The sequence below is a fragment of the Chrysochloris asiatica genome, unplaced genomic scaffold, assembly GCF_000296735.1.
Source record: "Chrysochloris asiatica unplaced genomic scaffold, ChrAsi1.0 scaffold00048, whole genome shotgun sequence".
NCBI lineage: Eukaryota > Metazoa > Chordata > Mammalia > Afrosoricida > Chrysochloridae > Chrysochloris > Chrysochloris asiatica.
Genome location: NW_006408566.1, coordinates 6,899,520 through 6,927,056, shown reverse-complemented (window position 1 = coordinate 6,927,056; position 27,537 = coordinate 6,899,520). Strand labels below are relative to the sequence as shown.

The following is a 27,537-nucleotide window of genomic DNA, read 5'->3' as shown; positions in this document are numbered from 1 at the left end:
TGACCTTGAGGTTCGCAGCCCGATTCGTAACCACTATGCTACCAGAGATATTCCACTCTTTCTCCATACCCATTCAGCCTGTGTCTTTTGTCCTTGTATCTTCACACAGAACATTGTTGTACCAAGATTATGTCTCTATCACTATTTGCCTCTATCCTTAGCCTTTGCATTCTTCCCTGTGTCTTCACCTATCTTCATCATTCTTCTTTCAAATTCCCTCTTCTTGTATATTACCCTTCCAGTCACCTGAGTTAACATGGGTCTACCCTCTAGCCAATAAATTACTCTCCCTTCCCTTCCACCCCTGGTAGACATCAAAGAAAGTTTCTGTTAGCATGAAAACCTTTTCTTGAGTTTTTACAATAGTGATCTTACACAAATCTTTGTCCTTTTGTGATTGACTTATTTCATTCAGCATAATGTCCTCCGGGTTCATCCATGTTGAGGTGTTTCTCAGATTTGTGGTTATTCTTCAGCATTGCCTGGTATTCTGTTATGTGTATGTACCAAAGTATGTTTATCAGTTCTTCCATTGGTGGGTATTTAGGCTGTCTCCATATTTTTGAATAGCATTCATTTCATACCCTGTAAAAATCAGTAGTGATTGGCAATTATAGCACTCATTGTCAGCCCAATGGCTAAATAGTTGTTAAGTGCCGTCGAGTCGATTCTGACCCATAGTGACCCTGTCTGTATAGGGTTTCGAAGGATCAGCTGGTGAGCTTGAATCACCAACCGTGCAGTTCAAACGGTTTTGCAGTCTGGCACATTAACCCACAGCACCACACCAGGACTCCAATGGCTAAATTAGAAACATAAAAATACTAGTTAAGATACATGAAGTCTAAGGAAAATAATTATGATAATTTTTTTTTTAAAGAAGAGACATAGGCCTAAGAAAAATGATAGGGAGAAAATTATTACATGACTATAATTCTTTGTATCTATAAAAGGTTAGGAGGAAGTAACCAATTAAAGTTAAAATATTTTCCTAAATATTATGGATTGTGGTTATTGTTAAGTGTTCTCTAGTGGATTCCGACTCATAGCCATCCTTTATTAGATTTCCGAGGCTATAAAACTTTTCAGGAGAAGAAAGCCTTGTGGTTCGCAGTCCAGTTTTAAATGTCAGTTTTCCTATAAACTCCTCACGTGGAGAGTAGTGGAAATTTGTTTTATGTGGGAGGAGATTTAAAAAACAAACATTGACATTTAAAAAACTTCTTAAATGGATTGAATATTGAAATGCAAAATTCAATGGAACAGAAGCATTTTGGAGATTCAATTTGAGTAGTATCTTAAAAGCCAGAAATGAGTCAGATAGTCTGAGTGCTTTGGGCTGAACTCATATGTTTTGGAAGAAGGTGTTATCAAATCACCAACGCTATCAGCATTTTCTCTCTTATTCCACTTGGTAGTGTCAAACTCAAATCCTGTAATGTCAATGACTTTTCTAGCTCCAGTTTCTCAAAAAAGAATTTCCAAAATGCCAGTAACAAGTCTACAGTTTTAAATATATAATATGTTGGAATCACACTCACTAGAACAAGAAACACAAGCCAAGTGGATGACTAAGAAAGATTTTGTTGTAGTTAGGGGCTGCCAAGTTGATTTCATCACTTAGTGACCCATGTGACAGATTAGAACTGATCTCTTAGAGTTTCATAAATTGTACAGAGCAGGTTTTCTTTCCAACCTTTGATTGTGAATTGGGCGAAGGTTTACAGAGCAGGTCCGTTTTCTATTCAACAGTCCATACACATTGTGTTACATTGTCATTGATTACATTCCCAACAATGTACTTTCCTACTTATCCTACTTCCTCCATGTGTTTCCTGTTTCCATTTCTCTTTTTCTCCTAACCCTTCTGAAATTTGTCCTGTGCAATGATTGATTATTTTTATCTCAAGTGGTTGATTATTCTAAGGTGTACATACCTCCCTAGTGTTAGTGTTCCCCTGATAGACCCTGTGTATGGAGAAGATTTTGCTGTCACTGGGTCAGTTTGAACTGCCGACCTTTCAGTTGCAAGTTGAGCACATAACCACTCTGCTACCAAGGCTCTTTATAAAACATGTGGTTGTGGTGGTGTGCTGATCGATGCTGACTCATAGCTACCTTGTACATGATTTCTGAGACTTTAAATCTTTTCAGGAGCAGAAAGCCTCATCTTTTTTCATCAGAGTAACTGTTGGGCTCGAACTGCAAATCTTTTGGTTTGCAGACCAGTGCTTATCATATGTAACCACCGTGCGCCCACAAAACATGTTGTTGTTATGTGCTGTCGAGTCAGTTCCAAATCATAGTGATCTTATCTCAGGTTTCTGAGGAGCTGCTGGTGGGTTTGAACCACTGACCTTGCTGTTCAAACTAACCTTGTGGACCAGTGCTTATCCTACATTCATCCCAGGACTCCATAAAACATGCCTTTTCCATATTTCTCATTCCAGGATTTGGACTCATAAATTTTCCCATCCTGGTTATCATTCCAGGATACCCACATTTTGTAAATTCTGGTTTGTTTCAGTTTTGATGCATCAGTCATGACTGAACCAGCTCAGATCTGTTCGGAGTCCTGGTCTTAACACAAGTAGGACTGAGTGACTCCCATGGAGGAAGTGAACTTCCCCCTGGACCTTGGAAGAAGAACTGATATTAAAAACACTGACAAAATGAGAAAAGTATTTCAATCAAAGATGAAGGCTATAGAAGAAAAAAAGAGATAGTGGAGTACAAGGGTTGGGCATGTTCAGAAAAAAATAGTTGCCATGGAGTTTGATTCCAACTCATGTGTGTCAGAATAGAATTATGCTCCACAGGATTTTCACTGGCTGGTATTTTGATTTAGCTCACCAGGTTTTTATTCAAATCATCTCTGGGTAGCCTTAAACTTCCAACGTCTTAGTAAGCAACTGAGCACATTAACTGTTGTACCACACAGGAACTGTTTCAAGAATGGTTATTAATCCAGCCTGGCCACAGAGTTAAGGAAATAGAAAAAGATAAGATGGGAATATGGAACACAAAATGTGTCAGGACAAAGTATCTCTCATAGTATGGTTTATATGATCTGCGTCTTGAATATGTCTAACAGTCATAAGAATATGTCTAACCCAGGAACTGCTATTCTTGTACACCTGTGATTCAATTCCTTGGCAGAGCCCCAACCTGGACAGTGAATTAGAATGATCTCAGAAAAGCTTGCAATCTTCTCTATATTTATACATCCTGATGTTGCTTTTGCTGCTGAGAATCTAGAGCTATGTTCTTGATATAAATACATGTTGAAAATTGTAGTAATGAATCATATGCAGTGTACACACATACACACACACAACTGAAAAAAACTTTTATTGGTTTTTGAACATTCCAGTTTACCTGGGTTTTTGCAGTTGTGAAAAGGTGTCCACTCAAATGTTTCTGATATATTTCTTTGGCCTCTTTCTCTTTTTCTGCAGGATTGAAAAAGCGTACAAGGAAAGCCTTTGGAATACGGAAGAAAGAAAAGGACACTGATTCTACGTATGTGCTTTAAAATTTTGCCTCTCAAAAGAAGTTATTTGAATAAAAATGTCACTGTTATTTTTTAATTGCTGCAGAGTTTCCTTAGATACCTTTACTATTGGGGTGGCCTTATTTCTGGGCATATACTATTTTTCAGTAGTATGGTAGTCACATTTCCCAGCAGTCCTGGGAAGTAGGCAAGGTGACTATACCATTTGTGAGTAACTAAAATCATACATTTCCTCCACAATGGCTGCCCTAAGAAAAATGAACTGAAAATTCAGGCAAATACCCTTTTAGGTAGATTAGAGTTAATGAGACACCAGAAGGTAGGTTAGGTAGGTAACATCCCAAATCTCTCACATGAGATACCAAGATTTTGTATAAGTGCAATTGTAAATCAGAATCCACAAAAGTGATTTGGCTGCTTATAAGAAACTAATTAGAAACAGCAGAGTGGACACTTTTATATGTTTAAATGATCATACTCATGAGAACCAAATAAATGCCCCTGGACACTAGCAGACTACCTTTTGAAAATGTTCAAGCTTATAAAAGTGTCATTCCACTTTATTAGACCATCTTGGATCCTCCTTCAGAAGTAGTTAGCACTGAGTCAAAAACTTACATGCCTTTTTGTCCCAGGAGGGTAACTTAAGTATAGTACCTGAAGTCAGGAGTCTAGGAATTTGGGATTCCAGCCCAAGGTCAGGGTCAAGAGGTCACCATGACTACTCAGCCGAAACTGGTTGTGACCATGCGACAGTGCAGGTCTAATGTCAATCACTGTGAGTGAGAATTGAATTGATTAGACCTCTCATTTGGCTAGAATCCCTAGAAGAAAGTTAGAAAATAGGAAATTAATAGGTATTTGGGCACAAGTGAAAACCTTTCCTCACATTTACTTTGTCATTCTATATTTCTTTTGTTGTGTAAAAATCTGATTGCATGGTGCTTGGCATTGCCCTGTTTCCAAGCATTTTGCTTGGTTCCACCATCAACATTCATGGAAATAGCAGTCAAGAAATCAAAGGACATATTACATTAGTTGCATTAGGCAAATCTGCTGCACATGCATAACCCATTTAAAGTGTTCAAGAGCAAAGATGCAATTTGAGGACTAAAGGGCGCCAGATCCAAGCCATGGTATTTTTTTTTTTTTCCAACAGGCAGAATTTACGTTTATTTTTCTTTTATCAAAACCCCTATGTGGTGGTCACTGGAGCCTGGGTCCTCTGCACGGAGACTCTGGTGTGGGTCTTCACAAGGTGCTCAGTGAATTTCTGTTAGGGAGACTTTGTGAACACAGTCTCTTTCCAGAGGTCAGGGCTGAGATAGCTGTAGGTCTTGGAGATGGCATCAAAGCTAGCCTTGACGAAGTTGCCCAGGGTGGAGGTGTGGCAACTATCGTTACCAGCCATCAGCAGCAGCTTCTTGGGCACAGGGGCTCAAACAATGTCAGTGCCTCTGGGCGTGGGGATGAGACATACCAGGACAGAGCCGCAGCAGCCAGTCACCTTGGAAGGCACTGGGTTTGCCGGTTTGTTCCCCCAGTAGCCTCTCCACACGGGGATGATGGACAGCCTGGTCAACATGATGGCCCTGCGGATGGCTGTGGCCACCTCCTTAGAACGCTTGACGCCTAGGCTGACATGGCCATTGTAGTCCCCAATGACGACAAGCGCCTTGAACCTGGTCGTCTGACCAGCGTGCGTCTGTTTCTGCATAGGCATGATCTTCAAAACCTCGTCCTTGAGGGACATTTCCAGAAAGAAGTCAATGATTGCAGACTCCTTGATGGGCAGGGAGAAAAGATAAATCTCCTCCAGGGATTTATCTTCATGTCCTTGACTAGACGACCCAGCTTGGTGACAGAGCCATTCCTTGTGCTCGGCTTTGCCTCTGCGAGCACCGCGGCCTCTGCCACATCCCCTACCCCAGCCTGGCAGGCCACTGCTGAAACCTCAGCGGAAGCTGCTCAGGGCTCCTCAGGGGCGCTCCTGCCCAGGGGTTCTTCCACTGCACTGGCGTCATCCACCATTTGGTGATTTCTCGGAGAAGTCAAGCTATGGTATTTCTGAAGAATTGTTGCATTGAGTTATGGTGTTAGAGAGGAATGTTAAAAGTACCATGGACTGCTAGAAGAACAAATAAATCTGTGTTGGAATAAGTACCTCCAGAATGTTCCTTGGAAGTCAGGATGGCGAGACTTTGTCTCTCATACTTCAGACATATTGTCAGGAGGGACCAGTCTATGGAGAAGGATATTGTGCTAGGTAAAGTTGAAAGTCAGCGAAGAAGAGGAAGCCTCACAACATGATTGATTGGCACAGTGGCAGCAGCAATGATCTCAAGTTTAGCAACAATTCTAAGGATGGCTTAGGATTGGGCTGAGTTAGAATCGACTTTATGGCACTGAACAATAACAACAACAATATATTCATTAGGGTTTCTTTCTTACAATCTCATTTAAGATACCATACTTTAAAGGCTTCATGGTGTCCCTAGGAGCGCTAAGAGCTCAGCTGCTAACAGAAATCTACTACTACCCTTATCGGTGTCCTGGTTTGGCGCTGAGAGTTAATATACTAGACTGCAAGATCAGTTTGAATTGAAAGGTTGGCAGTTCAAGCTCACCATCTGCTCCTTGGAAACCCTATACAGGGTCAAAACCAACTCAACAGCACTTAACAACAACTACTACTACCTTTATTATTCATTATACAACATAATATATAGTAAGTTCCTTATGAGCAATTAAAAATGAAAATTCATGGACGCTTGAAGGTGGAAATGCTCATAATTGGACAGATTATCAATGATGCTGTAGGGAGGTTGTTGTTATTAAGTGCCGTCGAGTTGGTTCTGACTCAAAGCAACCCTGTATAGGGTTTCCGAGGAGGGGCTGGTGAGCTTGAACCACTGACCTTTCAGTTCAAGCGCATTAACCTTCAGCACCACACCAGGAGTTTTCTAGTATTACTTTCAATGGTAGTGGGTAGTATTGAAGCCTCAAAGGCGGTTAGCAGAAAAGTGAGACGTATTGGGGGGCAGGGAAAAGAAGTTATTTTTTTGTGTGTAAGACAAATGTTAAGGCTCCTGTTCTTACATTTTATTGTGTTGAGTGTTGTTTTTTTCCTTCTGGTAATTATATATTTAATGGAAACCTTTACTGTACTGCTGTAATTTTTTCTGAGTATCGAATTAAGAATATTTTCAGAGGATTGTGTCATTCACATTGTTTGGTAAGAAATAGTTATTCTCTAGGAGTCTTGGTGCAGTGCTACATGATAAGCACTGGGCTGCTAATTACAAGGTTGGCAGTGTAAACCTACCAGCCGCTCCTCAGAAATTCTATATTGGGTCACTATGAGTCAGAACTGACTCAATGGATGTAACAAGAACTGGTAGTGGTTTTTCACTGATGTCAGAAGACTTGGGTTCTAGTCCAGGGATGGCAGTGCCTCCAGTGCCTTGGGAGTTACAGCTTTCTTGCTAGACCTCAGTTTTCTCTTCTATAAAATTGAAAATGAACACTGCTGATGCTGTATGCTGTCAAGTTGATTCTGACTCACAGCGACCCTGTGCAGAGTTTTCAAGGATGTAAATCTTTACAGGAACAGAAAACTTCATCTTTCTCCTGCGGAGCTGCTGGTAGTTTCAAACTGCTGACCTTAAGGTTAGCAGGCCAACTCGTAACTACTGTGCTACCAGAGCTCCTTAAGAACAAAATGAGCTGAGGCCAAATTTATTTTTCTAGAAGACAGTGTCTGTTAGTGACTGCTCGTAATCTTGTGAAGACTGTCAAAAGTGTTGGGGTGGGAAGCACTCTAGAAAGGAAAAAGAGGACAGACAACCTCTCCAGAGCACACTGAGCTAATCTGTATGTGGTCAAAGCACTGCTCTTAGTCTCCATATGTAAAGATGAAAAAAAAAAAAAAGTTGTTCCTCATGGCTTCTGGGATATGCTTGCTGAGGAACTCCAATGGGACATTTATTTGTAGAATTCCAACTTTCTCTTTAACTTCTTACCATTAGAGTACCTTCAATTACTTATATGATAGCAAATTATCTCTAGACTAGTTCCTCATCTAAAGGGTGGTTGAAGGACAAGCAGTTTAGCATAAGCTTTTGGTTTTCCTGAACCTCTGCTCTCTAATTGGACCAAATGTCATTCTTCAAAGGGATCATAGATGCAGAAGGATTGAGAAACTGCTGTGGCAATTTGCTACCCCTTCAGCTTTAAGTAGTGCTTATGCTAAGTAGGGATCCTTGATACCTTGTTGATGGAAACTGTTTTCAGGGTTTTTGCTACTGGCTCAGTGTTGCTAAGCAACCTGCTGGGATAAACTCCAGCACCAACTCCAGCTGACTGAACCTGGAGCAGGGTTAGGACCAGAGCTTCCTGATTTGATCATCATTACAGTGGCTGATATACAGAGGAAGGAAGAGAACCTGTGCTAAGAAGCAGACTTTGTACCGGGTTCTATGTATATGTACCACTATCCTTTTTAATCATCACACTAACTCAATAAGATTAGAAGCAACATCTCAATTTTAGGGATTAGAAATCAGTACCAAAACTAGTTTGGTACTGAACCTCACTGAAGGTTACCCAGAAAATAAGATATAGAGCCAGTATTCTAGTGCAGAATCTAATGCTTATGTTTTATCACCCCAAATAAAAAGTGTTGTTGTTGTTAAGTGCCATCAAGTTGGTTCTTACCCATAGTGACCCTGTTTAGGGTTTCTGAGGAGCGGCTGGGGAGCTTGAACCGCCGACCTTGCAGTTCAAACTGGCCTTGTAGTCTAGTACATTAACCCACAGCACTACACCAGGATTCCAAATGAAAAGTGTTGATGGGCAAAATTATAACCCAAGGAAATAGGAGGGGAAAAGAGAAAAGGTAGTAGTTACAAGAGATAGCGGAAAAGATAAGAGGCAAAACTTCCATGCTTAAGTAATTAGTTTTAAATTAGAATTTAGTAGAATAATAGAGAAGAGCATCGTGCTTGGGAAAGTGGAGGGTTGGCAAAAAAGGTGAGATGGACTGACACAGTGGCAGCAATGATGAGCTGAAATCTAACAACAAATGTGAGGTTGACACAGGACCAGGCAGTGTTTCCTTCTGTTGTGAATGGGGTGGCTATGAGTCAAAACTGATGCAATGACACCCAACAGCAACAACAGATACTATGGGAATGGTGTTAAAAAGGAATTATATACACGTATATTCAAAGAAAAGATAAAACTGAATGAGAGTGATTAAAAATGAATTTAGAACATACGCTAAGTGTTTACTGCTGCTAAAATCTCATTACCCAATCTAAGTCATATTATATGAAGGGACTTCAGAAATTACATGGAAAATTATCATTATTTTTTATTACCAGTCTTCTATGAACTTTTTGAAATCCTCTCATATAATAATTATTATTTTAGGCAGTACTTAATGAGTGTTTATTCTATGATAAGAACTATTCTAGACTACTTACATTAATTAATTTAATCCCCCAACAACTCTATTGGGTATATAAGGGGACCTAAAAAAGTTCATGGAAAAATGGAATTGAATGATAATGGAATTTTTCCATTTACTTTTTGAAGTCCCCTTATACACTACATTTGCTATTTTATAAATGAGGAAATTGAAGTACAACAGTGAAATAACTAACCCAAAGTTTTGCAATTAGGAAATCTAAGTTTAATGAACCCAAGTAGCCTGTAACTAGAGCCAGTTGTTGGACTGTTAACTCCTAGGTTGGTGATAGATGAAATTGTCTATCCCCCTTAAAGATTTATATATAGTCTCAGATACCTGATTTAGGTCACTATGAATCGGAATAGCAATGGGTAGGAGGCACCCGATCCTTCTCTATCAATGATCAAAACAAATTATCAGCATTTGTAATTGGTGCTGTTAAAAGTCTTTGAGTTGATTCTGACTCGTAGCAACTCTGTATAGGGTTTCCAAGGAGCAGCTGTTGAGTTTGAACCACTGACTTTTTAGTTCAAACTGACCTCGTAGTTGACTGCTTATCCTACAATGCCATACCAGAATTCCTGATGGGGATCGGACCCCTGATATACACAACTATGGCTTTCCTAGATAAAATGTTTTAAAGTACTATCCCCAATAACTGCAGTATACCTGAAATTAAGAGGTCCTATGGGTAGGTAGTTGACAACAACAACAACAACATGGGTAGGGTCACTATGAGTCGGAACCAACTCCACGGCACCTAACCAACCAACTAATGGATATTCCCTTGTATCTAGGTCAGCTATGGGTGACACAGCAGCCAAGAGCTATCAAACCCTTCGCTTTTCCACGTGCGTTGCTTGCTGTCCCTGCTGATGCCATTAAACATAACATGCCCCAAAGTATTACAGTTACCTTTTTCCCCCAACTCCTTTAACAGGACTTGAAATCCTAGTAAAAAAAAAAAAAAAAAAACTCATTTTTTTGTAGCATATAGATATGAAAAGAAAAGTTGGTTTTGATGCATATGAATTGGAAACCTGTCCTCTTTGCTTTCCTACCAGCCTGGACTTGGTATAACCATGATAACCCACTGGATTTAGGTACCTGCATCATCCTCTTTCTGAAGAGCACATCTTGTTCACTATTTCTCTAACCTGGTCCTTGCCTAGTACCTGGCTCATTATTGTTACTAAGTGCTAATGAATCAGTTTCAACTCATAGCAGCCCTGTATAGAGTTTCCAGGGTTACTATGAATTGGAACCCACTCGATGGCACTTAGAAAGAACAATAATGAGCCAGGCATTGGGCTCGGTTAACCAGGGAAGAGAAATGGTGAAGGACCAGTTTCTCACAAGTCCTGACGTGGCACTATAGAATAAGCACTGGACTGCTAAGCAAAGGTTGGCAGTTCAAACTCACCAGTCACTTCTCGGAAACCCTGTACAGGGTCATGATGAGTTGGAACCCACTCAAATGCACACATCAACAACATAGAGTTTCTAAGGCACTGCTGGTGGATTTAAACCACTGACCGTGTGGTTAGCAATCCAATGCTTATCCTACAGCATCACACCGTTTTGTTGAATGAACTCTGACTCTTGTCAGCTGAGACTTTTCCTAACCTTCTATTGTAGATGAGATTTCTTTGAACAACTTAATTTCTAAGATGAGGCAATGTCCAGAATCTCCAAACATTTTGCCAAGTCCTATCCTATGATCTTTCAGTCTCAAGGATAGCTGCTTCTAGCCTCTGCAGATATCTCTGGTGTGGACACAGAACTCAGCTCTCTTCACTGATTATATGAGAAATGCACTTCCATCCAGTATTTTGCAATCCAAGAAGATTGTGCTTCTTGTCTTGGAGATCATGTTGATAGGGAAGAAGAAGAACATCTTGGAGTCCAAGCAGTGTCCCATGTCTGCATTCCCTATACTCTCCCTCTCTTTTTGACAAACAGAGAGGCAGACAGACAGATATATTGTTATTAAGTGCCATTGAGTCAGTTCTAACTCATAGTGACCCTGGAGAGGGTTTCCGAGGAGCATTGGGTGAGTTTGAACCACCAACCTTGCAGTCCAGTGCTTATCCTATAACACCACACCAGGACTCCAAATAGATAAAAATATAGATCCTCTCGTCAGCCCCAACTCCGTGAATAAAGAATTCCCACCTCGTAAAGAACAGTTCCAACATAACTCCTCTGAATATCATGGTCCTTTCAAGCTCTTAATTAACGTTTTCTTCCAAATAGTGCCCAAGTCTGCTCCCCAGGTTAACAGAATACTTTGTCTAAGTCCTTATAAACTGGATGAAAATAGGGAATTAGAAAGTTAAAATGGCTACCCTCTTACCTCTCCCTTCTTCTGGTTCATCTAGCTCAGTTTCCTGAAATAACAATAATATCCATCCTATATTGCAGTCATTTTCAGTGTGGTTGTGAGTGCAGTTTTGTATTCCTAGTGAAGAGAAACCATGATAACAGAACAAGGATTATAATAAACTAACATTTTTTAGTACTTAACTGTATATAAGGAACTGTTGCTAAGTCCATATACATTACTTATTTAAACTGACTTTGGCAATTTAATTTGCTCAAGGTCACAGAGCTAATAAATGGTAAAGTTTGGATACTCAGATGTGTCTTATTCTAAAGTCCTGAGCCCTGACTATTGTGCCTCCATAGACTAGCTTCCCTGGACTCTCGTCATCAGTGTGAGACAGTCAGCCTTTTATTTCTTGCTTTCATACAATCAAAGGAGACAAAATTCAGAAATATTGAAGAAAGCATAGCTCTTCCAAATAATTTGAGAAATACCATAAAAGTTTCTTCTTATAAGAGGAAATGCAAGACCACTCTCAGGGGAGAACATGAGAGCAACTCAGTTCCTTGTGGTAATAAATGGAGCCGGCTAAACTGGGACAGACTCTTTAATAAGTTCTCCTTCCCAAAGTGTACCAAGGCATTTAACCAGCAACTTGTGTCTTTAGGACTTTAGTTTTTAATGACCATCTCCCTTCCCACCCCACCCATGCCCAATCACACACCCCACACTCAAACATCACTCTCAACTAAATTGCCTTGATTTGGTTTTCATTAGCCTGGTTTATTGGAAATTAGATACTAAGGGGAGTACAGTTAGTGATTCCTGGCGTGGTGCTGTAGGATGACTACTGCTAACCACAAGGTAAGCTGTTGGAACTCATCAGCCACTCTTCTGAAACCCTAGACACGGTCACTATGAGTCAAAACCTACTCAAACTTTTAACAATAACAACAACAGTAATTGTACATAAGTCTGCATATCAAAAATTATTCATCTTTCTAATGGCTACTAATTTCTTTTTGTTACAGAGGCTCACCAGACAGAGATGGAATTGTAAGTATTTTAATGATCATTTTAGTAAACTTACACCTGGGTGTATGTTATTTAAAAATTTTTTCAAAGCCCCACTTTTTTGTGTGTAAGGAACAGAAATAGCTTGAATGACTTTGTAGACTGACTACTGATTGCTGGTGACATTTTCTATAGTAATTTCATGGGAAATAATTGCAGTCTTGGCAAGCTAGACTTATTTATTGTCTTCACCTAACCCCTGCCCCAGAGTAGGTAAGCAAACCTAATCATCAGTATAGTGGGTCAAAACCAGACAGGTCACGCAGGGGCTGCTACCATCAACTGTGATTTCATTTTCAATGTAATGATGTAAAAGCTCATTATATGAGAATGTTTTTCTCTAACAGAGACCACAAAGTCATAATGGATCTCAGATCCAATAAAATTAGAAGAAACCTTTCCCTGTTCATAATTGAGCTGCAGATACATTTTCTATATTAAATTCAAAAGTAGGGAATGATCTAGAAACCACTCGTGCCAAAATTTACAGCCTGAAGGACTAAATATGTCCTTTGCATTTAGATTTAACAGTAACTCTGACTCCTTGCTGGCCACCAGCTTTCTTGTTGTTTCAAGAAGTCTGTGGACCCCAGGCTTGACTTTATCAGACTTGTGCTTACGGAAGTCTGCACCAGCTTCTAAGATGACTTCCTCCAAATCTAAATCAGGTGCCTATTCAGAAGGTTCAGAGGAACAGCTGTTACTGGGGGGAAAAAAAGAAAAGAAAAATTCATGGGCTCACATAAGGCTCATTGGGCTGGAGTGGGAACTAAAATCAGCCTGGAGGTTAAAAATATTTTTTGGAAACATCACCCTTTATAATATTATGCCTAAATTGGGTGTTAATTGCTGCTATAGCAGGAGTTTTTCTCCCACACTTGACTCAGGATTCTTAGCTTTGGGGTGCCTTTTGCATTCAAGTAGTTCTCACCATGCAATGTTAATAGACTGAAATTCACCAGACTTTGGGTAACACTGTAATCAAGGCTCTATTCAGCAGGGGAAAAAAAAGACTCAGAAGACTCAGCTTCTTCTCACCTCTTGCTTCTGGCTCAGAGCCCTCTCCTTAACTCTGTCTCAGGTACTCTCTGCTTCTGTGTCTTCTCTTTGCTTCTGTCTTGGTCCCCTCCCTAGATTCTCTTGTCTCCTCCTCCATTCTGAATTATGCAAGGCATTAGTAGCGATTCTCTGCATTCTATCCATACTGCTCCCAGGCTGATTGCTGTGTCTTGCTTCTCTCCCTCCCTCTGTCACCTTCAGTCTTGTCTTGTTTTCCTTCTCTGAACCCTCTCCCCACCCATCTCATTGTCTCTGAGGCCCCAGTGCTAACATTTATTCTCTGTTCTTCTGGGGACCAGCAGTTTGAATCACTGGATAGAATATGTGCCACAGTGCTTAGGTCAGGACTAGCATACAGCAGGCTAACATGAGCACTTGCTGCATGAGAGATCCTAATAGTGATTCTGGGGTTTGTCCATCCTCAGTCCCAACTTCATGTGTTAGTTCTCTGAGTTGTCCTCTATCCCCACAATTTTAAGATATATAAAGTCATATTTATGAGCAGTTCTGCACTCTAGGTCATTTAATTAGAAATATCATAAATATTACTGGTCATGCTTATTAGAAATGAGGAATTACTAACTCTGTTTTCTCAGGATATAAAAGAACAGAAGCAAGTGGCACTGGCAATAAATGCATTTTCTCAGAATAAGAGAATACAGCTTTGTAGATAATTGGAAATTGCTAGTCAGCTGCTAGTTCCGCCATTTGTAATCTTTCACTCCACTTACTATTGTCACTAAATTTTGAGAACTTTGATCATACCAGTACCATTTGAGTCACAGTTTCTGTCTGTATTCCATCCTTAAAGATGTCACCCTGAATTTCTTTGAAACTCAGACTGATTTCTTTAAGACTGTATCTGTGGACCCAGGCCACTTTGGTGTTATTTATCTTCCAAATTATTCCTTTTTGAATGTCTAGACTTGAAATTTATGGTTTGCCTAGTATGGTTCCACAAGCTACCAGCTATGGTGCAACCTAATATTTATACACGACTTTATAAATGATGCAGTATAGCCAGAATGCTCCCTGGAAGCCAAGATGGCCAGACTTCGTCTCTCATACTTCACACATGTTATCAGGAGGGACCAGGCCCTAGAGAAGGATATCATGTTTGGTAAAGTGGAGAGTCAAAGAAAAAGAGGAAGACCCCAATGAGATGGCACAATAGACATAGTAATGGGCTCAGGCGTCACCATGATTGTGAGGTTGGCACAGGACTAGGCAGTGTTTCATTCTGTTGTGCATAGGGTCACTATGAGTCAGTACCAACTTGATGGCACCTAACAGTAAAAACAAAACACAATAGCCCTATTGTCCTGATGGTTAATTAATTTTGGTTTCTCAAAATGCAACGAAGCTCTTCTCTAGGGGACAGTGCTTTTCAGGTTTATTCTATAGCGGCTTCAGCAGGGTTACCTATATGGATGTAGGCTTGCCGGGCTCACTGCTGGCTGAAAATACCCAATGCTAGCAGAGCTGCTGGTCATGATGCCTGAGACATCAGTTATGTGCATCAATGCATTCTAGCCTAGACAAACACTAATTTACTCAGGGCAAAGCATAACTTTTCCTAAGCAGTTCAGACTTCTATCCAAGATTCAGAGCCTTGGCCATTCTAGCCCAGCTCTGATGGGCTCTGTTCCTCCTAAACAAGTGTGCAGGAAAGTGTGTAGAGAATGAACTGTCAGCCACGTGCACATACTTACTGGCGGCCTTAAGGAAGGCTTTGGTCCAGGGGAAAATATGGTGGAGATAAACTTTCACACTTGACTAGAAAAATCATTGTTTTATTCAGTTTCTTCTGGTATGTCCCGGTGTCTGTTCTCTATAAATTAAATACTGACTGAATGAGGAATAAATTTACATGGTCCTTAGTGCTTGGGACAGAAACAACTTCCTCCTCCCTTCTTTTCCTGGCCTAACCAAGATGGCCTGCTGAATAGAGCCTCATTATGGGCCCCAAAGTCTACTCTGCTCAAGGAATCCTGCCAAGATTGGTAGGCCCTACAATTTGGCCTAGAAACTGTTTCTTCTGTGATATGTTTGCTGATTCCATGTGATTCTTGATATGTGTCTTGAAGAACAGACAGATCCTTTAACAACTTTTTTCTACATTAAAATACTCACTTCCAGCAGCCCAGCCCACATGAACCACCCTACAATAACAAAGCAGAGTGTGCGCGTGAAGGAGGAAAAAAAGTTTCGGTAAGGAAACAGATTTTAGTTTAAAATTTCCAAGGGGTTGTAGAAACAGTGAGTAAAATCCCAAATTGAAATTTGAAAGAAAACTAAAGTAACTTTGATCTACTCCATTAAAGACTTTTGTAGATATTTCCAAATTACTAACTGAATACCTGGAGTCAGTTTTTAAACCAGTTATAGATATTGTACTGACATCCAAGTATACTTTTATAAAGAATTATCAGGCATAGAAGATGTGTATGTCCTAAGTAAAGGACAATGATTCAAATTTTTTAAGAATCTGTTATCTGTAAAGCCTTTGGCTATAATAAAAACATCACCCTGAAAATTGGATGGTAGTTTGTTACATCAACAGTCTGCAGACCTTGGGCTGTGGGAACCCATGTACTTGACCAAAGGATGCAAAGTGAAGGATATTAATCCTAGTCCAGCCTATGCAAACATCTATAGCTGTATGGTCCAATACGGTAGTCAATGTGGTTATTTAAATTCAATTCCAGTTTAGTTCCATGGTCACACTTCAAAAACTCAACAGCCACTTGTAGATAATGGCTACTATATTAGAACACATGTAGAATATCCCCATCTTCACAAAAGTTCTATTGGACAATGCTGTTAGATCAGATTATTTACAAAATGAGTTAGACCATGTGTCCCTAATACTTCCCACCCAAGGTGAACTGTATGGTCATGAGCTAACCTCGGGAAAAGGGAGCATTCCCTATGGAAACTGCAAACTTTGATGGATGTAAAATTGATTACAATTGTTGTTATATTAATAATTTAGCCCATCATATCATCTGAGGACATATAACATGCCTAACCAAAGTCAAATACCTGTTAAGAAAAGAAGGACACCACTATGATCGTTAATTACCTTTAAATAATAGTCACATATTTAGGTTATAAAATTACTTTTGCTAAGTGTGGAAATTTTAGAAAATCCAGAAAAGTAAAAGTAAATCACTCTTTATTTGTTGCTGAATAGCCAATAATGCTTTCACGGTTTAGTATAGTCTTGAAATGAGATTTCCCTGCTTGGTCCATATTCTTCCTTCCTTCACAGTTTTCAATGTGAAATATCAATAAAAAGCATTCCCTTCACTATTACCACATCTGTGAGCTATACTTTGCTTAAGTGGTTAAACAATGAAAATTGGTGTTTTGTTTTTTTTGTGTGTGTGTATGTGTGTGTGTTACGGTTTAATCTGGAGAATTCCAACCAAGTTCTGACTTCACCTTAACCTGATAATTTGCACTAGATATTTTTTAAGAATCCACTGTGATTAATAAAGCCAATTTGCTAATTCCTCTAATACAACTGTGTTTGTATGTGGTACATCTGCCCAAAGAAATTATTGTTATAATTTGTTGTTTGTGTTTAGCCTTTGGAAATGTTTCTAATTTTTAAGAAAAAAGAAAATTTTAGGTTTTACTTTCTCTTCATCTCAGTCTTCCATTGATTTCCGTGAAAACTAGAATGTTTCTCAAATAGCCCAGGTCTAAAAACTTCACATATTTTTTTTTGCCTAAAATGTTGAGTGTAATGTTGTCAGAAGTTATAAGATTTTTTTTGTATATATATATATGTGTGTGTGTGTGTATACACATACACACACACACACATCCATATATGAATTTGTTCAGTTGATCATATAAACTGCTTTAGCTTTCAAGGGCTCTGATTATGAAGATGAGATTATCATAGAAGCAAACTTGGACATTTTTGAACTCAATAATTTACTTAATCTCTTTGATATTTAGACAATAATCTAAAAACTTCCTCTCCATTGAGGAATTATTTAATAGTTAATATGTTTATTAATAGTAGTTGCTGATCACAAATTTCATAAACCTAGTAATTTGAAATCAACTTAGTCCATGTGATTTACCATTATTTTAAATTAAAAAATAATTTTTTTATATTGGTGTATTCATTTATTTATGCTTTTTAAGGAGGATTTAGGTACTTTTCAAAGAATCCATATGCAGACAGATTGATTAAAAAAGAATTAGAAAAAGAAAGCAAATAGGACAGAGAGAAATTTCCCAAGGGAAGATAAGTTTGTGTGTGTGTGTGTGTATATGTTTTGGGTTTTTGTGTGTGTGTTTATTTTATTTTTCTGTTTTTATTATTAGGTGATGCATGCAGTATGCAGGTACAGAATAGATGTAGCTGGTTTTTAAACCAATATTTATTCAAAGTAAAAAGAATAACAGTAAAGCACATTCAATTAAGGCATATCTATAAGATGGTTATGTATGAGTATATGATCTTTGTTTGGAGCAGGACGAAAGTGGGAAAGGCCATATGTATCTAGGTACACAACTGTGAAGACATGGAAAATATCTTGAATTTGTAAATTCTAGTGCAGGGTAGTGAAGTCCTGGTATAGCATGGTAGGATGAGCACTGGACTGCTAACCACAGGGTTGGTGGTTCAAACTACCAGTTGCTCTTTGGAAACCCTATACAGGGTCACTTGAAGGCATTAACAACAATTGCAGTGGAGAGAGAAGATGTAGGCCCATTATCTATCCCTTATGCTAACTGGAACTAGCATTCAGTAAATGCTAGTCAATGATGATGTGTTATTCTGGGTTGCCTTGGATCCAGTTATCCAGTGGTCTTATGTGCCTTTGTCAAATTGAGTGGTAGCTATTCAGATTGTAGCTCAAGTGCCCTTTACTTCTTTACGATTGTGATCTTAGAGGTCCTGTCTCTAGCCTCATGCTTTGTCATTTGATATGTGCTGTTATAAGCTAAATGTTACTCTATGTGCCAAATACAGGAATGTTGTTGGAGGTCTCCCCTTTATCAACCTTATCTCTGTTTGTGTCCATTGCTCACAAAAAGTAGAGAATCTTAGCCATCGCTCTTTGGGTGGTGCCACATGTCTTATTCAAGTTCTTGTGACCATATGTTTGGGTTGTACTGGAGGCCAAGTGGAACTTTAAAATAATCCAGAAGTAATAATGCTGATATCGTTTCAATATGTAATGATGTGTGCTCATGGATATATAGGACACATGGATGATTAAAATCCAGTCAGTCACTAAATCCTATTTTAATAGTTTGATAAAGAAAACAACTTGAAAAGAATATTAACGGTAGTTCTAATAATTAAAAACTGAATTAACTAAGAGTTTATTTCCTATATATTCTATTAAGAGGTTGTTGAGAAAAAAGTTGAGTCAGTATCAGAAAAGCTAAAAGAAGATTAATGAGACACATGGATAAATACACTTTGGATATGCTGGAACTAATGTAATAGAAAACGACATAGCATTCAAAATGTTTCATTTAAAAAAAATATGTACCTGGTTAGCTCATCTGAATTTTTGTTGTTGTTGTTAAGTGCTGTCAATTCTGACCCATAGCGACCCTGTATAGGGTTTCTGAGCAGCAGCTGGTGAACTTGAACCACTGACCTTGCAGTTCAAATGACTTTGTAGACTGGCCCATTAACCCACAGTGCCACACCAGGACTCCATTTGAACTTCTTGTTATGTGCCGTGGAGTGGAGTCAGTTCCGACTCATAACGACCCTGTACAGGGTTTCTGAGGCTGTAAATCTTTACAGAAGCAGAAAGCCTCATCTTTCTCCCACAGAACAGCTGGTAGTTTCGAACTGCTGACCTTGAGGTTCACAGCCCGATTCATAACCACTATGCCACCAGAGCTCCTTCCATTTGAACTTAGAGAGCATTAAATTATAATGTTGTTGTTGTTGTTAAGTGCCGTCAAGTCAGTTCTGACCCATAGTGACCCTGTATAGAGTTTCCAAGGAGCAGCTGGTGAGCTTGAACCACCAACCTTGCAGTTCAAATGACTTTGCAGTCTGACGCATTAGCCCACAGTGCCACACCAGGACTCCAAATTATAATGTTTGTTGTTGTTGTTGTTAAGTGCTGTTCAGTCGATTCCAACCCATAGTGACCCTGTATAGGGTTTCCAAGGAGCAGCTGGGGAGCTTGAACCACAGACCTTGCAGTCCAAATGACTTTGCAGTCTGACGCATTAGCCCACAGCGCCACACCAGGAATCCAAATTATAATGTAGGTGCTGCTAATTCTTCAGTGAGTTAATTGCATCTGAACAGTTAATGTTACTCTCCCTATTTTAGCTATCCTCAGTCTTTTGTGAAATAGGTACATAAACCCTTTCATGCAATACCGTGGTAGCTGTTGCTACCATTCAGTTGCACCAATGTGGTTCCATAAAAGGCTCCTCTAATTTGTTTTTTCAGTGCTGGATTCTGAGAGCTCTTGCTAAATTCAGATAAGAGTTAAGTGTTCTTTGCTCTTTATTTTATTTTATATTTTCATTTAAATGTTTGTCTTCTAAATTTAATTTCAAATTTATTACAGAAAAAAAGTAATGGTGCACCAAATGGATTTTATGCAGAAATTGATTGGGAAAGATATGTGAGTATCAGTATTTTTTTTTCTTTTTATTAGTATTTCACAATTTAAAAGCAAGTTGAGACATTCCTATGTTTATAAATTGTTGTTGTTAAGTGCTGTCAAGTTGGTTCCAATTCATAGCGACCCCACATAGGATTTCCAAGGCTATAATTCTTTGCAGGAGTAGAGTCTTTCTCCCACAGAACAGCTGGTGAATTCAAACTGCCACCACACTCGCTGTATTTATAAAGAAGACATAGAAATAAGTGAATTATTCTTCAATCTCATTAGGAAGTGCCTGGTACATTTAGAGTAATATATAAATAAACACACTAGTCTGCTTAACCTGGGTTCAAGATTTGATGTGGAAACATGTAAAATGTGTGTCTCCTTTGGATGGTTTGAAGCCCCAGTGTCACAGAGGTTACTTAGCTACTAACCCACCAGCAACCCAAAGAAAAAAGATGTGGCAATTTCCTCCCATAAAGATTTACAGCCTGGAGGCGTCTCCTGACTCAGACAGCTGCAAATACTGATGAACCCAAGATCAGCAGGTAAGATGGCAGATTGTTGATGATTCCCCTGATCAGCAAAGGATGAGAAGTCAGATGCAAGATCCAGGCCAATAAAAAGCAAGCCAGCTTTGCTTGAGTGTCTAAGATATTAGAAACAAGCCATGCCCATGAGGAATCAGCCTTCCAGTTGACTGGCTGCTAATCATAGAGATGATTACATTATATTAGATCTCATATTGGGGGTGGGGTGGACTACTACATCTTAACTGGGAAACCCATTCAAGTTGACGCAGACCCTTAACTCTCACAGCTGCTATGAGTTAGGATTGATTCAAAGCCAATGGGTCTAATTACCTTATAGCATTGTTGCAAAGATTCATTGAGCTAATTATTTGAAGACTATTCAGTAGCCTACTCAGTCTGTAGAATGTGTTTTTAAAATATTATTTTTAATAATAACCACACGCATTTCAGTCATGGCTTTTTTCTAAGCAGCTTTGAGAATCAAGGCAAGACAATTAACTAGTCTGGGCCTCGGTTTCTTAATAATTATTACAGCTTTTAGTACAGAGTTTTTCCATCAAGTGACAGTCACTGTTACTTCCTAGGGAGCAAGCATCAATCCCAACTGGGACTTACATTCTCCTCATAATTCCCCCAGAAACCGATTAGTATCACAACCGTGAACTTCAACCAACCACAGCAGGACAGTCACAATCACTACTGAATTTCTAATCATATAGAACAGACCATATTTGCATCAAAGATAATTTCTATTGCATAGTTAAGTGCCTAAATTCATGATTCCTGAAAAATGCCTTTCCATTTCTCCTTTGTTGTTGGCAAGTGCCGTCGAGTTGATTCCGACTCATAGCGACCCTGTATAGAGTTTCTGAAGAGCAGCTGGTGAATTTGAACTGTCGGCCCTGTGGTTCACACAACCTTGTGGCCCAGTACAGTATCCCACAGTGCCACACCAGGCTTCCCCTTTCATAAAGGTTAAGTTGACGTTAAAGCAACTACATATTTATTAATAAAAACAATAATTTATTTGTATAATGCTGTAATTTATTGAATGTTGTTGTTGTTATGTGCCATGGAGTCGGTTCTGACCCATAGCGACCCTGTACAGGGTTTCCGAGGCTGTAAATCTTTACGGGAGCAGAAAGCCTCATCTTTCTCCCGTGGAACTGCTGGTAGTTTTGAACTGCTGACCCTGAGGTTCGCAGCCCGATTCGTAACCACTACGCTACCAGAATACTCCTCATTTATTAGGCATAGCATTGTTGTTGAGTGCCAGAGAGTCAATTCCGACTCATAGCGACCTTGTCTAGGGTTCCCAAGGCATGACTAGTTAGATTGAACCACTGACCTTGTGGTTCAAACTGACCTTGAGGTCAAGTACTTATCCTATGGTGCCACACCAGGACTCCAGGCATAATATTTGCTGTTGTTAAGTGCCGTTGAGTCGATTCTGACCCATAGCAACCCTGTAAAGGGTTTCCAAGGAGCTGCTGGTGAGCTTGAACCGCCGACCTTGCAGTTCAAATGGCTTTGCAGTCTGGTGCATTAACCCACAAAGCCACGTCAGGCATAATATTGGCAGTTATTAAATCCATACTATTCACAAAAGTAAATGTTATATTATCTGCATTTAGGGAATAGAATCCTGAGGCTTCAAGAAGTTAAATTATTCGTTCAAACACCCCCTACACTCCAAAAGTAATGATAAGCTTACCTTGTCACTTTGTCAGCCTCGCTACTTGGTCCTTCCTGATACCATTTTCCCAGTATTGAGATACTGTTGGTATTTTTAGCAGTTAAATTCTCTTTCATCTAAGATAGCCACTGTGACACATTAAACCCAGATTGTTTGCAATGTTATAAACAAAGATACAAGATGTTAACTTTGGTGATTGCGCATCCCCAAATTGATCCTTTTTTACCAAAAGAAACTTTGTTATATTTTGTAGCATTTTAAAATATACAGGAATCAAATCCCCTTAAGCAAATAACAAATACACAGTTATTCATCAGATGTTGTTATTGGGTGCTGTCAAATATTTTTGGACTCGTAGCAACCTTCTGTACAACAGAGTCAACCTCCCAGTCATTTTGCTTGAGCCCATTGCTTCTGACACTGGGAAGTCTCAGTTCATCTCGTTGGGGCTTTCCTCTTTTTTACTGACCCTCCACTTTCCAAAGCATGATATCCTCCAAGGACTGCTCTCCATTGGTACACTGTCCAAAACATGAGAGACAAAGTCTTGTCACCCTGGCTTCTAAGGAGCATTCTGGCTGTACTTCTTCCAACATGGATTTGTTTGTTCTCATGGCAGTCCATGGTACTTTTAATCTGCTTCAACACCATAACTCAAATGCATCAATTATTCTACAGTCTTCCTATTCATTGTCCAACTTTAACATTCATATGAGGGTATTGAAAATACCATAGCTTGGGTAAGGCACACATTAATCCTCAAACTGACATCTTTGTTCTTGAACATTTAAAGTGTTCAAGATGTCAAGAACAAAGAGGTCTTGTGCAACAGATTTGCATAAATGCAGTACATCCCTTGATTTCTTGACTGATGCTTCCATGAGTGTTAATAGTGGATCCAAGCAAAAGAAATTCTTTGACAACTTCAATATTTTCTCCATTTATCATGATGTTATTTATTGGTCCAGTGGTGAGAATTTTTGTTTTCTTTACATTGAGGTACAACCCATAATGAAGGTTGTAGTCTTTGATTTTCATCAGTAAGTATTTTAAATTCTCTTTGTTTATTCAGCAAGTTGTATCATCTGCCTATCAAAGGTTTCAATGAGTCTTCCTCCAATCCTGATGCTACATGGTTGTTCATATAATCCAACTTCTTGGATTATGTGCTCAGCATACAGATTGAATAAATCTGTTGAAAAAATGCAACCCTGGCACACACCTTTCCTAATTTTAAACCATTTAGTGTTCCCTTGTTCTAGTTGAATGACTGTCTGTTGGTCTACACAGGTTCCTCATGAGCACAATTATGTGTTCTGGAATACTCAGTTCTCCATAAGGTTGTCATGATGCACACAGTCAAAACCCTTTCGACAGTCAGTAAAGCACAGGTAAACATATTATCTGGTATTCTCTGCTTTCAGCCAAGATCCATCTGACATCAGAAGTGCTATCCCTCATTCTTCATCCTAGTCTGATTCTGACTTGAACCTCTGGCAGTTCCTTGTTAATATAATGTTACAGCTGTTTTTGAATTATCTTTATCAAAACTTTACTTGCATGTGATATTATCTGATGATTTCTACATTCTGTTAGGTCACTTATCTTTGAAACAGAGATATGGATCTATTCCAATCAGTTGGCCAGATAGCTGTCCTCCAAATTCTTTGCATACATGAGTGAGTGCCTCCGATACTGCATCCGTTTGTTGAAAGATTTCCATTTGTATTGCATCAGTTCGCAAGGCCTTGTTCTTTGCCAGTGCCTTCAGTGTACATTGTACTTCTTCCTTCAGTACCATTGGCTCTTGATCATATGTTACCTCTTGAATTGATTGCACATCCACCATTTCTTTTTGGTACAATGACTCTATGTACTCTTTCAATCTTTTAGATGCTCTCTTGCATCATTCAATATTTTGCCCATAGAATACTTCAGTATTGCAAATTGAGTCTCTAATTTTTCTTCAGTTCTTTCAGCTTGAGAAATGCTGCTTGCTTTTTTCCCATTTGGTTTCCTAATTCCCAGTCTTTGCACATTTCATTATAATATTTGACTTTGACTTCCCGAGCTCCCCTATGAAATTTTCCATTCAATTCTTTTACTCCTCATTTCTTCCATTTGCTTTAGCATCTCTACACTTCTGAAAGAGGGGAGGCTGGAAGAGCAAGTTTCAGTATCTTTTCTGACATCCATTTTGGCCTTTTCCTTCTTTCTTGTCTTCTTAATGACCCTTTGCTTTATTCCTATACGATGTTCTTGATATCATCCCACAACTCTTCTGTTCTTTGGTCATTAGTGTCTAATACATCAAATCTGTTCTTGAGATGACCTCTAAATTCAGGTAAAATATGTTCAAGGTCATATTTTTGCTCTCGTGGACTTGTTTTAAATTTATTTAGCTTCAGCCTGAACTTGTGTATAAGCAATTGATGGTCTGTTCTACAGTGTGAATATTTTTGTTTCTTTTGTGATGATGAATGTGATGCCATTTCCCGTCAACTTGTTATTCCCAGCATAGTCAACCATGTGATTGTCAGATTCAAAATGCTCAATACCATTTCATTTCATACTATTCATTTCTAGGATATCGATCTTTATGTATTCCATTTAATTATTTGAGCTGCTGACCTTGTGGTTAGCAGTCCGGTACTTATTATTGACAACTTCCAAGATCCCTAGATTCCTACTTTGTATGTTCCATGTTTCAATTATTAATTGATGCTTAGAGCTGTTTCTCCTCAGTTAAAGTTGTTTCCTGTCATCAAATGAAGATCCAGAAAGCTATACACTGTTCCCATAATTACATTATTACAGTCAACTCTACATAAAGATTATAGTCTAGAAAATTCTATGGAGCAATTCGAATCTGTTACATGGGGCCATAATCTTTATGTAGAATTCGAACCCATCAGTCACTCCTTGGAAACCCTGTACAGGGTTGCTGTAAATCAGAATTCACTCCAAGACACTTAACAACAGCAACAATGAGTCAAAATTGACTCAACAGCATACTTCATTTGTGTCCCTGGATAGCACAAATAGTATGGGTTCAACTACTAACCTAAAGGTTGACAATTCAAACCCACCTAGCATCCTAACAAAGTCTTAGCCGTCTGCTTCCATAAAGACTACAACCAAGTAACCCTCCCAGAGGGGAGTTGGAGTTCATGGAGGATGCCAACATGTGCATCGCTGTCGCAATTTCTCTCCTCATGATCCTGATCTGTGCAATGGCTACTTATGGCACCTACAAGCAACATGCTGCCTGGATCATCCCAGTCTTCTGCTAACAGATCTTCGATTTTGCCCTGAGCACCCTGGCTGCTGTCACTGTGCTTGTTTATCCAAATTCCACTCAGGAGTACATATGACAACTGCCTCCAAGTTTTCCTTACAGAGATGATATCATGTCAGTGAATCCTACCTGTCTGGTCCTCATCATCCTTCTGTTTATCAGCATTATGTTGACCTTTAAAAGTTACCTGATTAAACTGTGTGTGGAACTGCTTCCGATACATCAATGGAAGAAACTCCTCTGATGTCCTGGTTTATGTTACCAGCAATGACACTATGGTGCTGTTACCCCCATATGATGATGCCACTGTGAATGGCGCTGCCAAGGAGCTGCTACCCCACCCTACATGTCTACCTAGGCCTACAGGGGTGGAGGCTGCGGCGTCAAGAGCAGCAGCAGCTTAACTTCCCACGTCTGACCATTAGTTCCTTCCCTTCTGAGATGAGTTCTCAGAGACTACTTGTCACTTAAATGCTTACCAGCTATAAAATACAGATGTTAAGATGGACCCCTCTGTAGTTTAAAGCGTATGCTTTCGCTAGATCGCTGTGAATAAACACGCTGTAGAATTTTTTACATAAGAAGTTGGGGTGTAACGGGCTTCACTGGGAAATGAAACTTGTTAAAACAATGGATGGACCTCAGGTCAGATGTTTGGTTTTGTACCTAGTGGGCACCAAAGGCATGGAAGTAGTCACACTTTTCCTCTCTGTACCATATGTTCCCCTCAAAGTTTAAAATAAAGTCAAAATTTGGCCAAAAAAAATAGGGAAAAAAGAAATCCTCCCAGAACAGTTCTACTCTGTGAAACATGAAGTCACCATGATTTGGAATTGATTCAATGGCTGTGGGATTTCTCCTCCATTTAAGTACCCACAGTTGGCCAAGGTCAGCACTTCAGTTTAAAGTTTGTGTGCTGTGAGAATTAGTGAGATATTCTACAACTGTTCTGTCAGTTTGTGCTACTGTGGTGGCTTATTTGTTGCTGTGATGCTGAAAATTATGCCACGAGTATTTTAAATACTAATAGAGTCACCCAGGGTGGACAGGTTTCAGCTGAGTTTTCAGACTAAGGCAGACTAGGGAGAAGGAGAGATGGGCTACTTACAAATATTTACTCACTGAAAACGTTATGAATAACAGTGGAACACTGCCAGATAGCACCAAAATATTGAATATTGAAACATGATTAAAAGTACACGGAGAACAAACAAGACAGAGGATCGGGTAGAAGTGCAGTGAGGAGCTCTGTCAACAACAACACAGAATACTGGACCAGGCAGTCTCAAGGGATGGTGCCAGAACTCTGAACCACATATAAAGGAACATTTAGAAGGTTGGAAGGCTTACATCTAGGGGAATTTGTAACAGAACCACGAAAGCCACTGTTTTCTAATTAAAGATGCTCAGCTGCTCCTGGAGCAACCATCTTGGGAGAGACCAAGTAGGGGAAGGATCAGAGCAGCAACGGACATCTGACAAAACCATGGAGATAAAGGTGCGGACATTCTGTTTTTTTGTATCAGTTCATTGATCTCTTGCTGTCTGCACATCTCCATTCAGATGACTAGAGGGGGTGCCTGAGTGAGTGGACACCTCACCCCTACCCCCGGAGGGTTCTACTACGCATGTGCACAATCTCCTCAAAATTTAAAGTGACAGCTACCATTTAAAATCAAACGGCAGTGCAAATGGCCACAGCTGGCCCTGAACTGTTTATTACTAGGAAAAAGGACTGAATGGGGATTGTGGAACAGGACAGGAAGACTGGAAAGGAAATAAGCCAAAAATTAAATCCTGAGTTACATCGCAAAGAGCAACAGTGGCATCCTGAAATTTCTCAGGAAGAACAGTGAAAAGGGCAGTCCATCTCCTGATCACATCTACCTGGAGTCATTCAGAAAGCATAAAAAAATACCAAAATACACACACACATCTAAGTCT

General features: G+C 39.4%; 1 protein-coding gene and 1 pseudogene across 6 annotated transcripts in view; one reads left to right on the top strand and one right to left on the bottom strand.

The window, feature by feature from the left end:
• SGIP1 (SH3-domain GRB2-like (endophilin) interacting protein 1) overlaps positions 1-27,537 on the top strand; it is a 360,328-nt gene that overhangs the window by 156,851 nt on the left and 175,940 nt on the right. For 3 of the 6 annotated variants that reach the window (XM_006862446.1, XM_006862445.1, XM_006862444.1), the window contains exons 2-4: positions 3,459-3,522; positions 12,345-12,369; positions 20,025-20,081. In XM_006862446.1, the coding sequence (XP_006862508.1) occupies positions 3,459-3,522; positions 12,345-12,369; positions 20,025-20,081 (146 nt within the window). Of the gene's footprint in view, positions 1-3,458; positions 3,523-12,344; positions 12,370-13,384; positions 13,469-15,585; positions 15,658-20,024; positions 20,082-27,537 lie in introns of all 6 variants that reach the window. The other 3 variants (XM_006862443.1, XM_006862442.1, XM_006862447.1) reach the window with 3 other exon arrangements.
• LOC102823448 lies at positions 4,710-10,686 on the bottom strand (annotated as a pseudogene).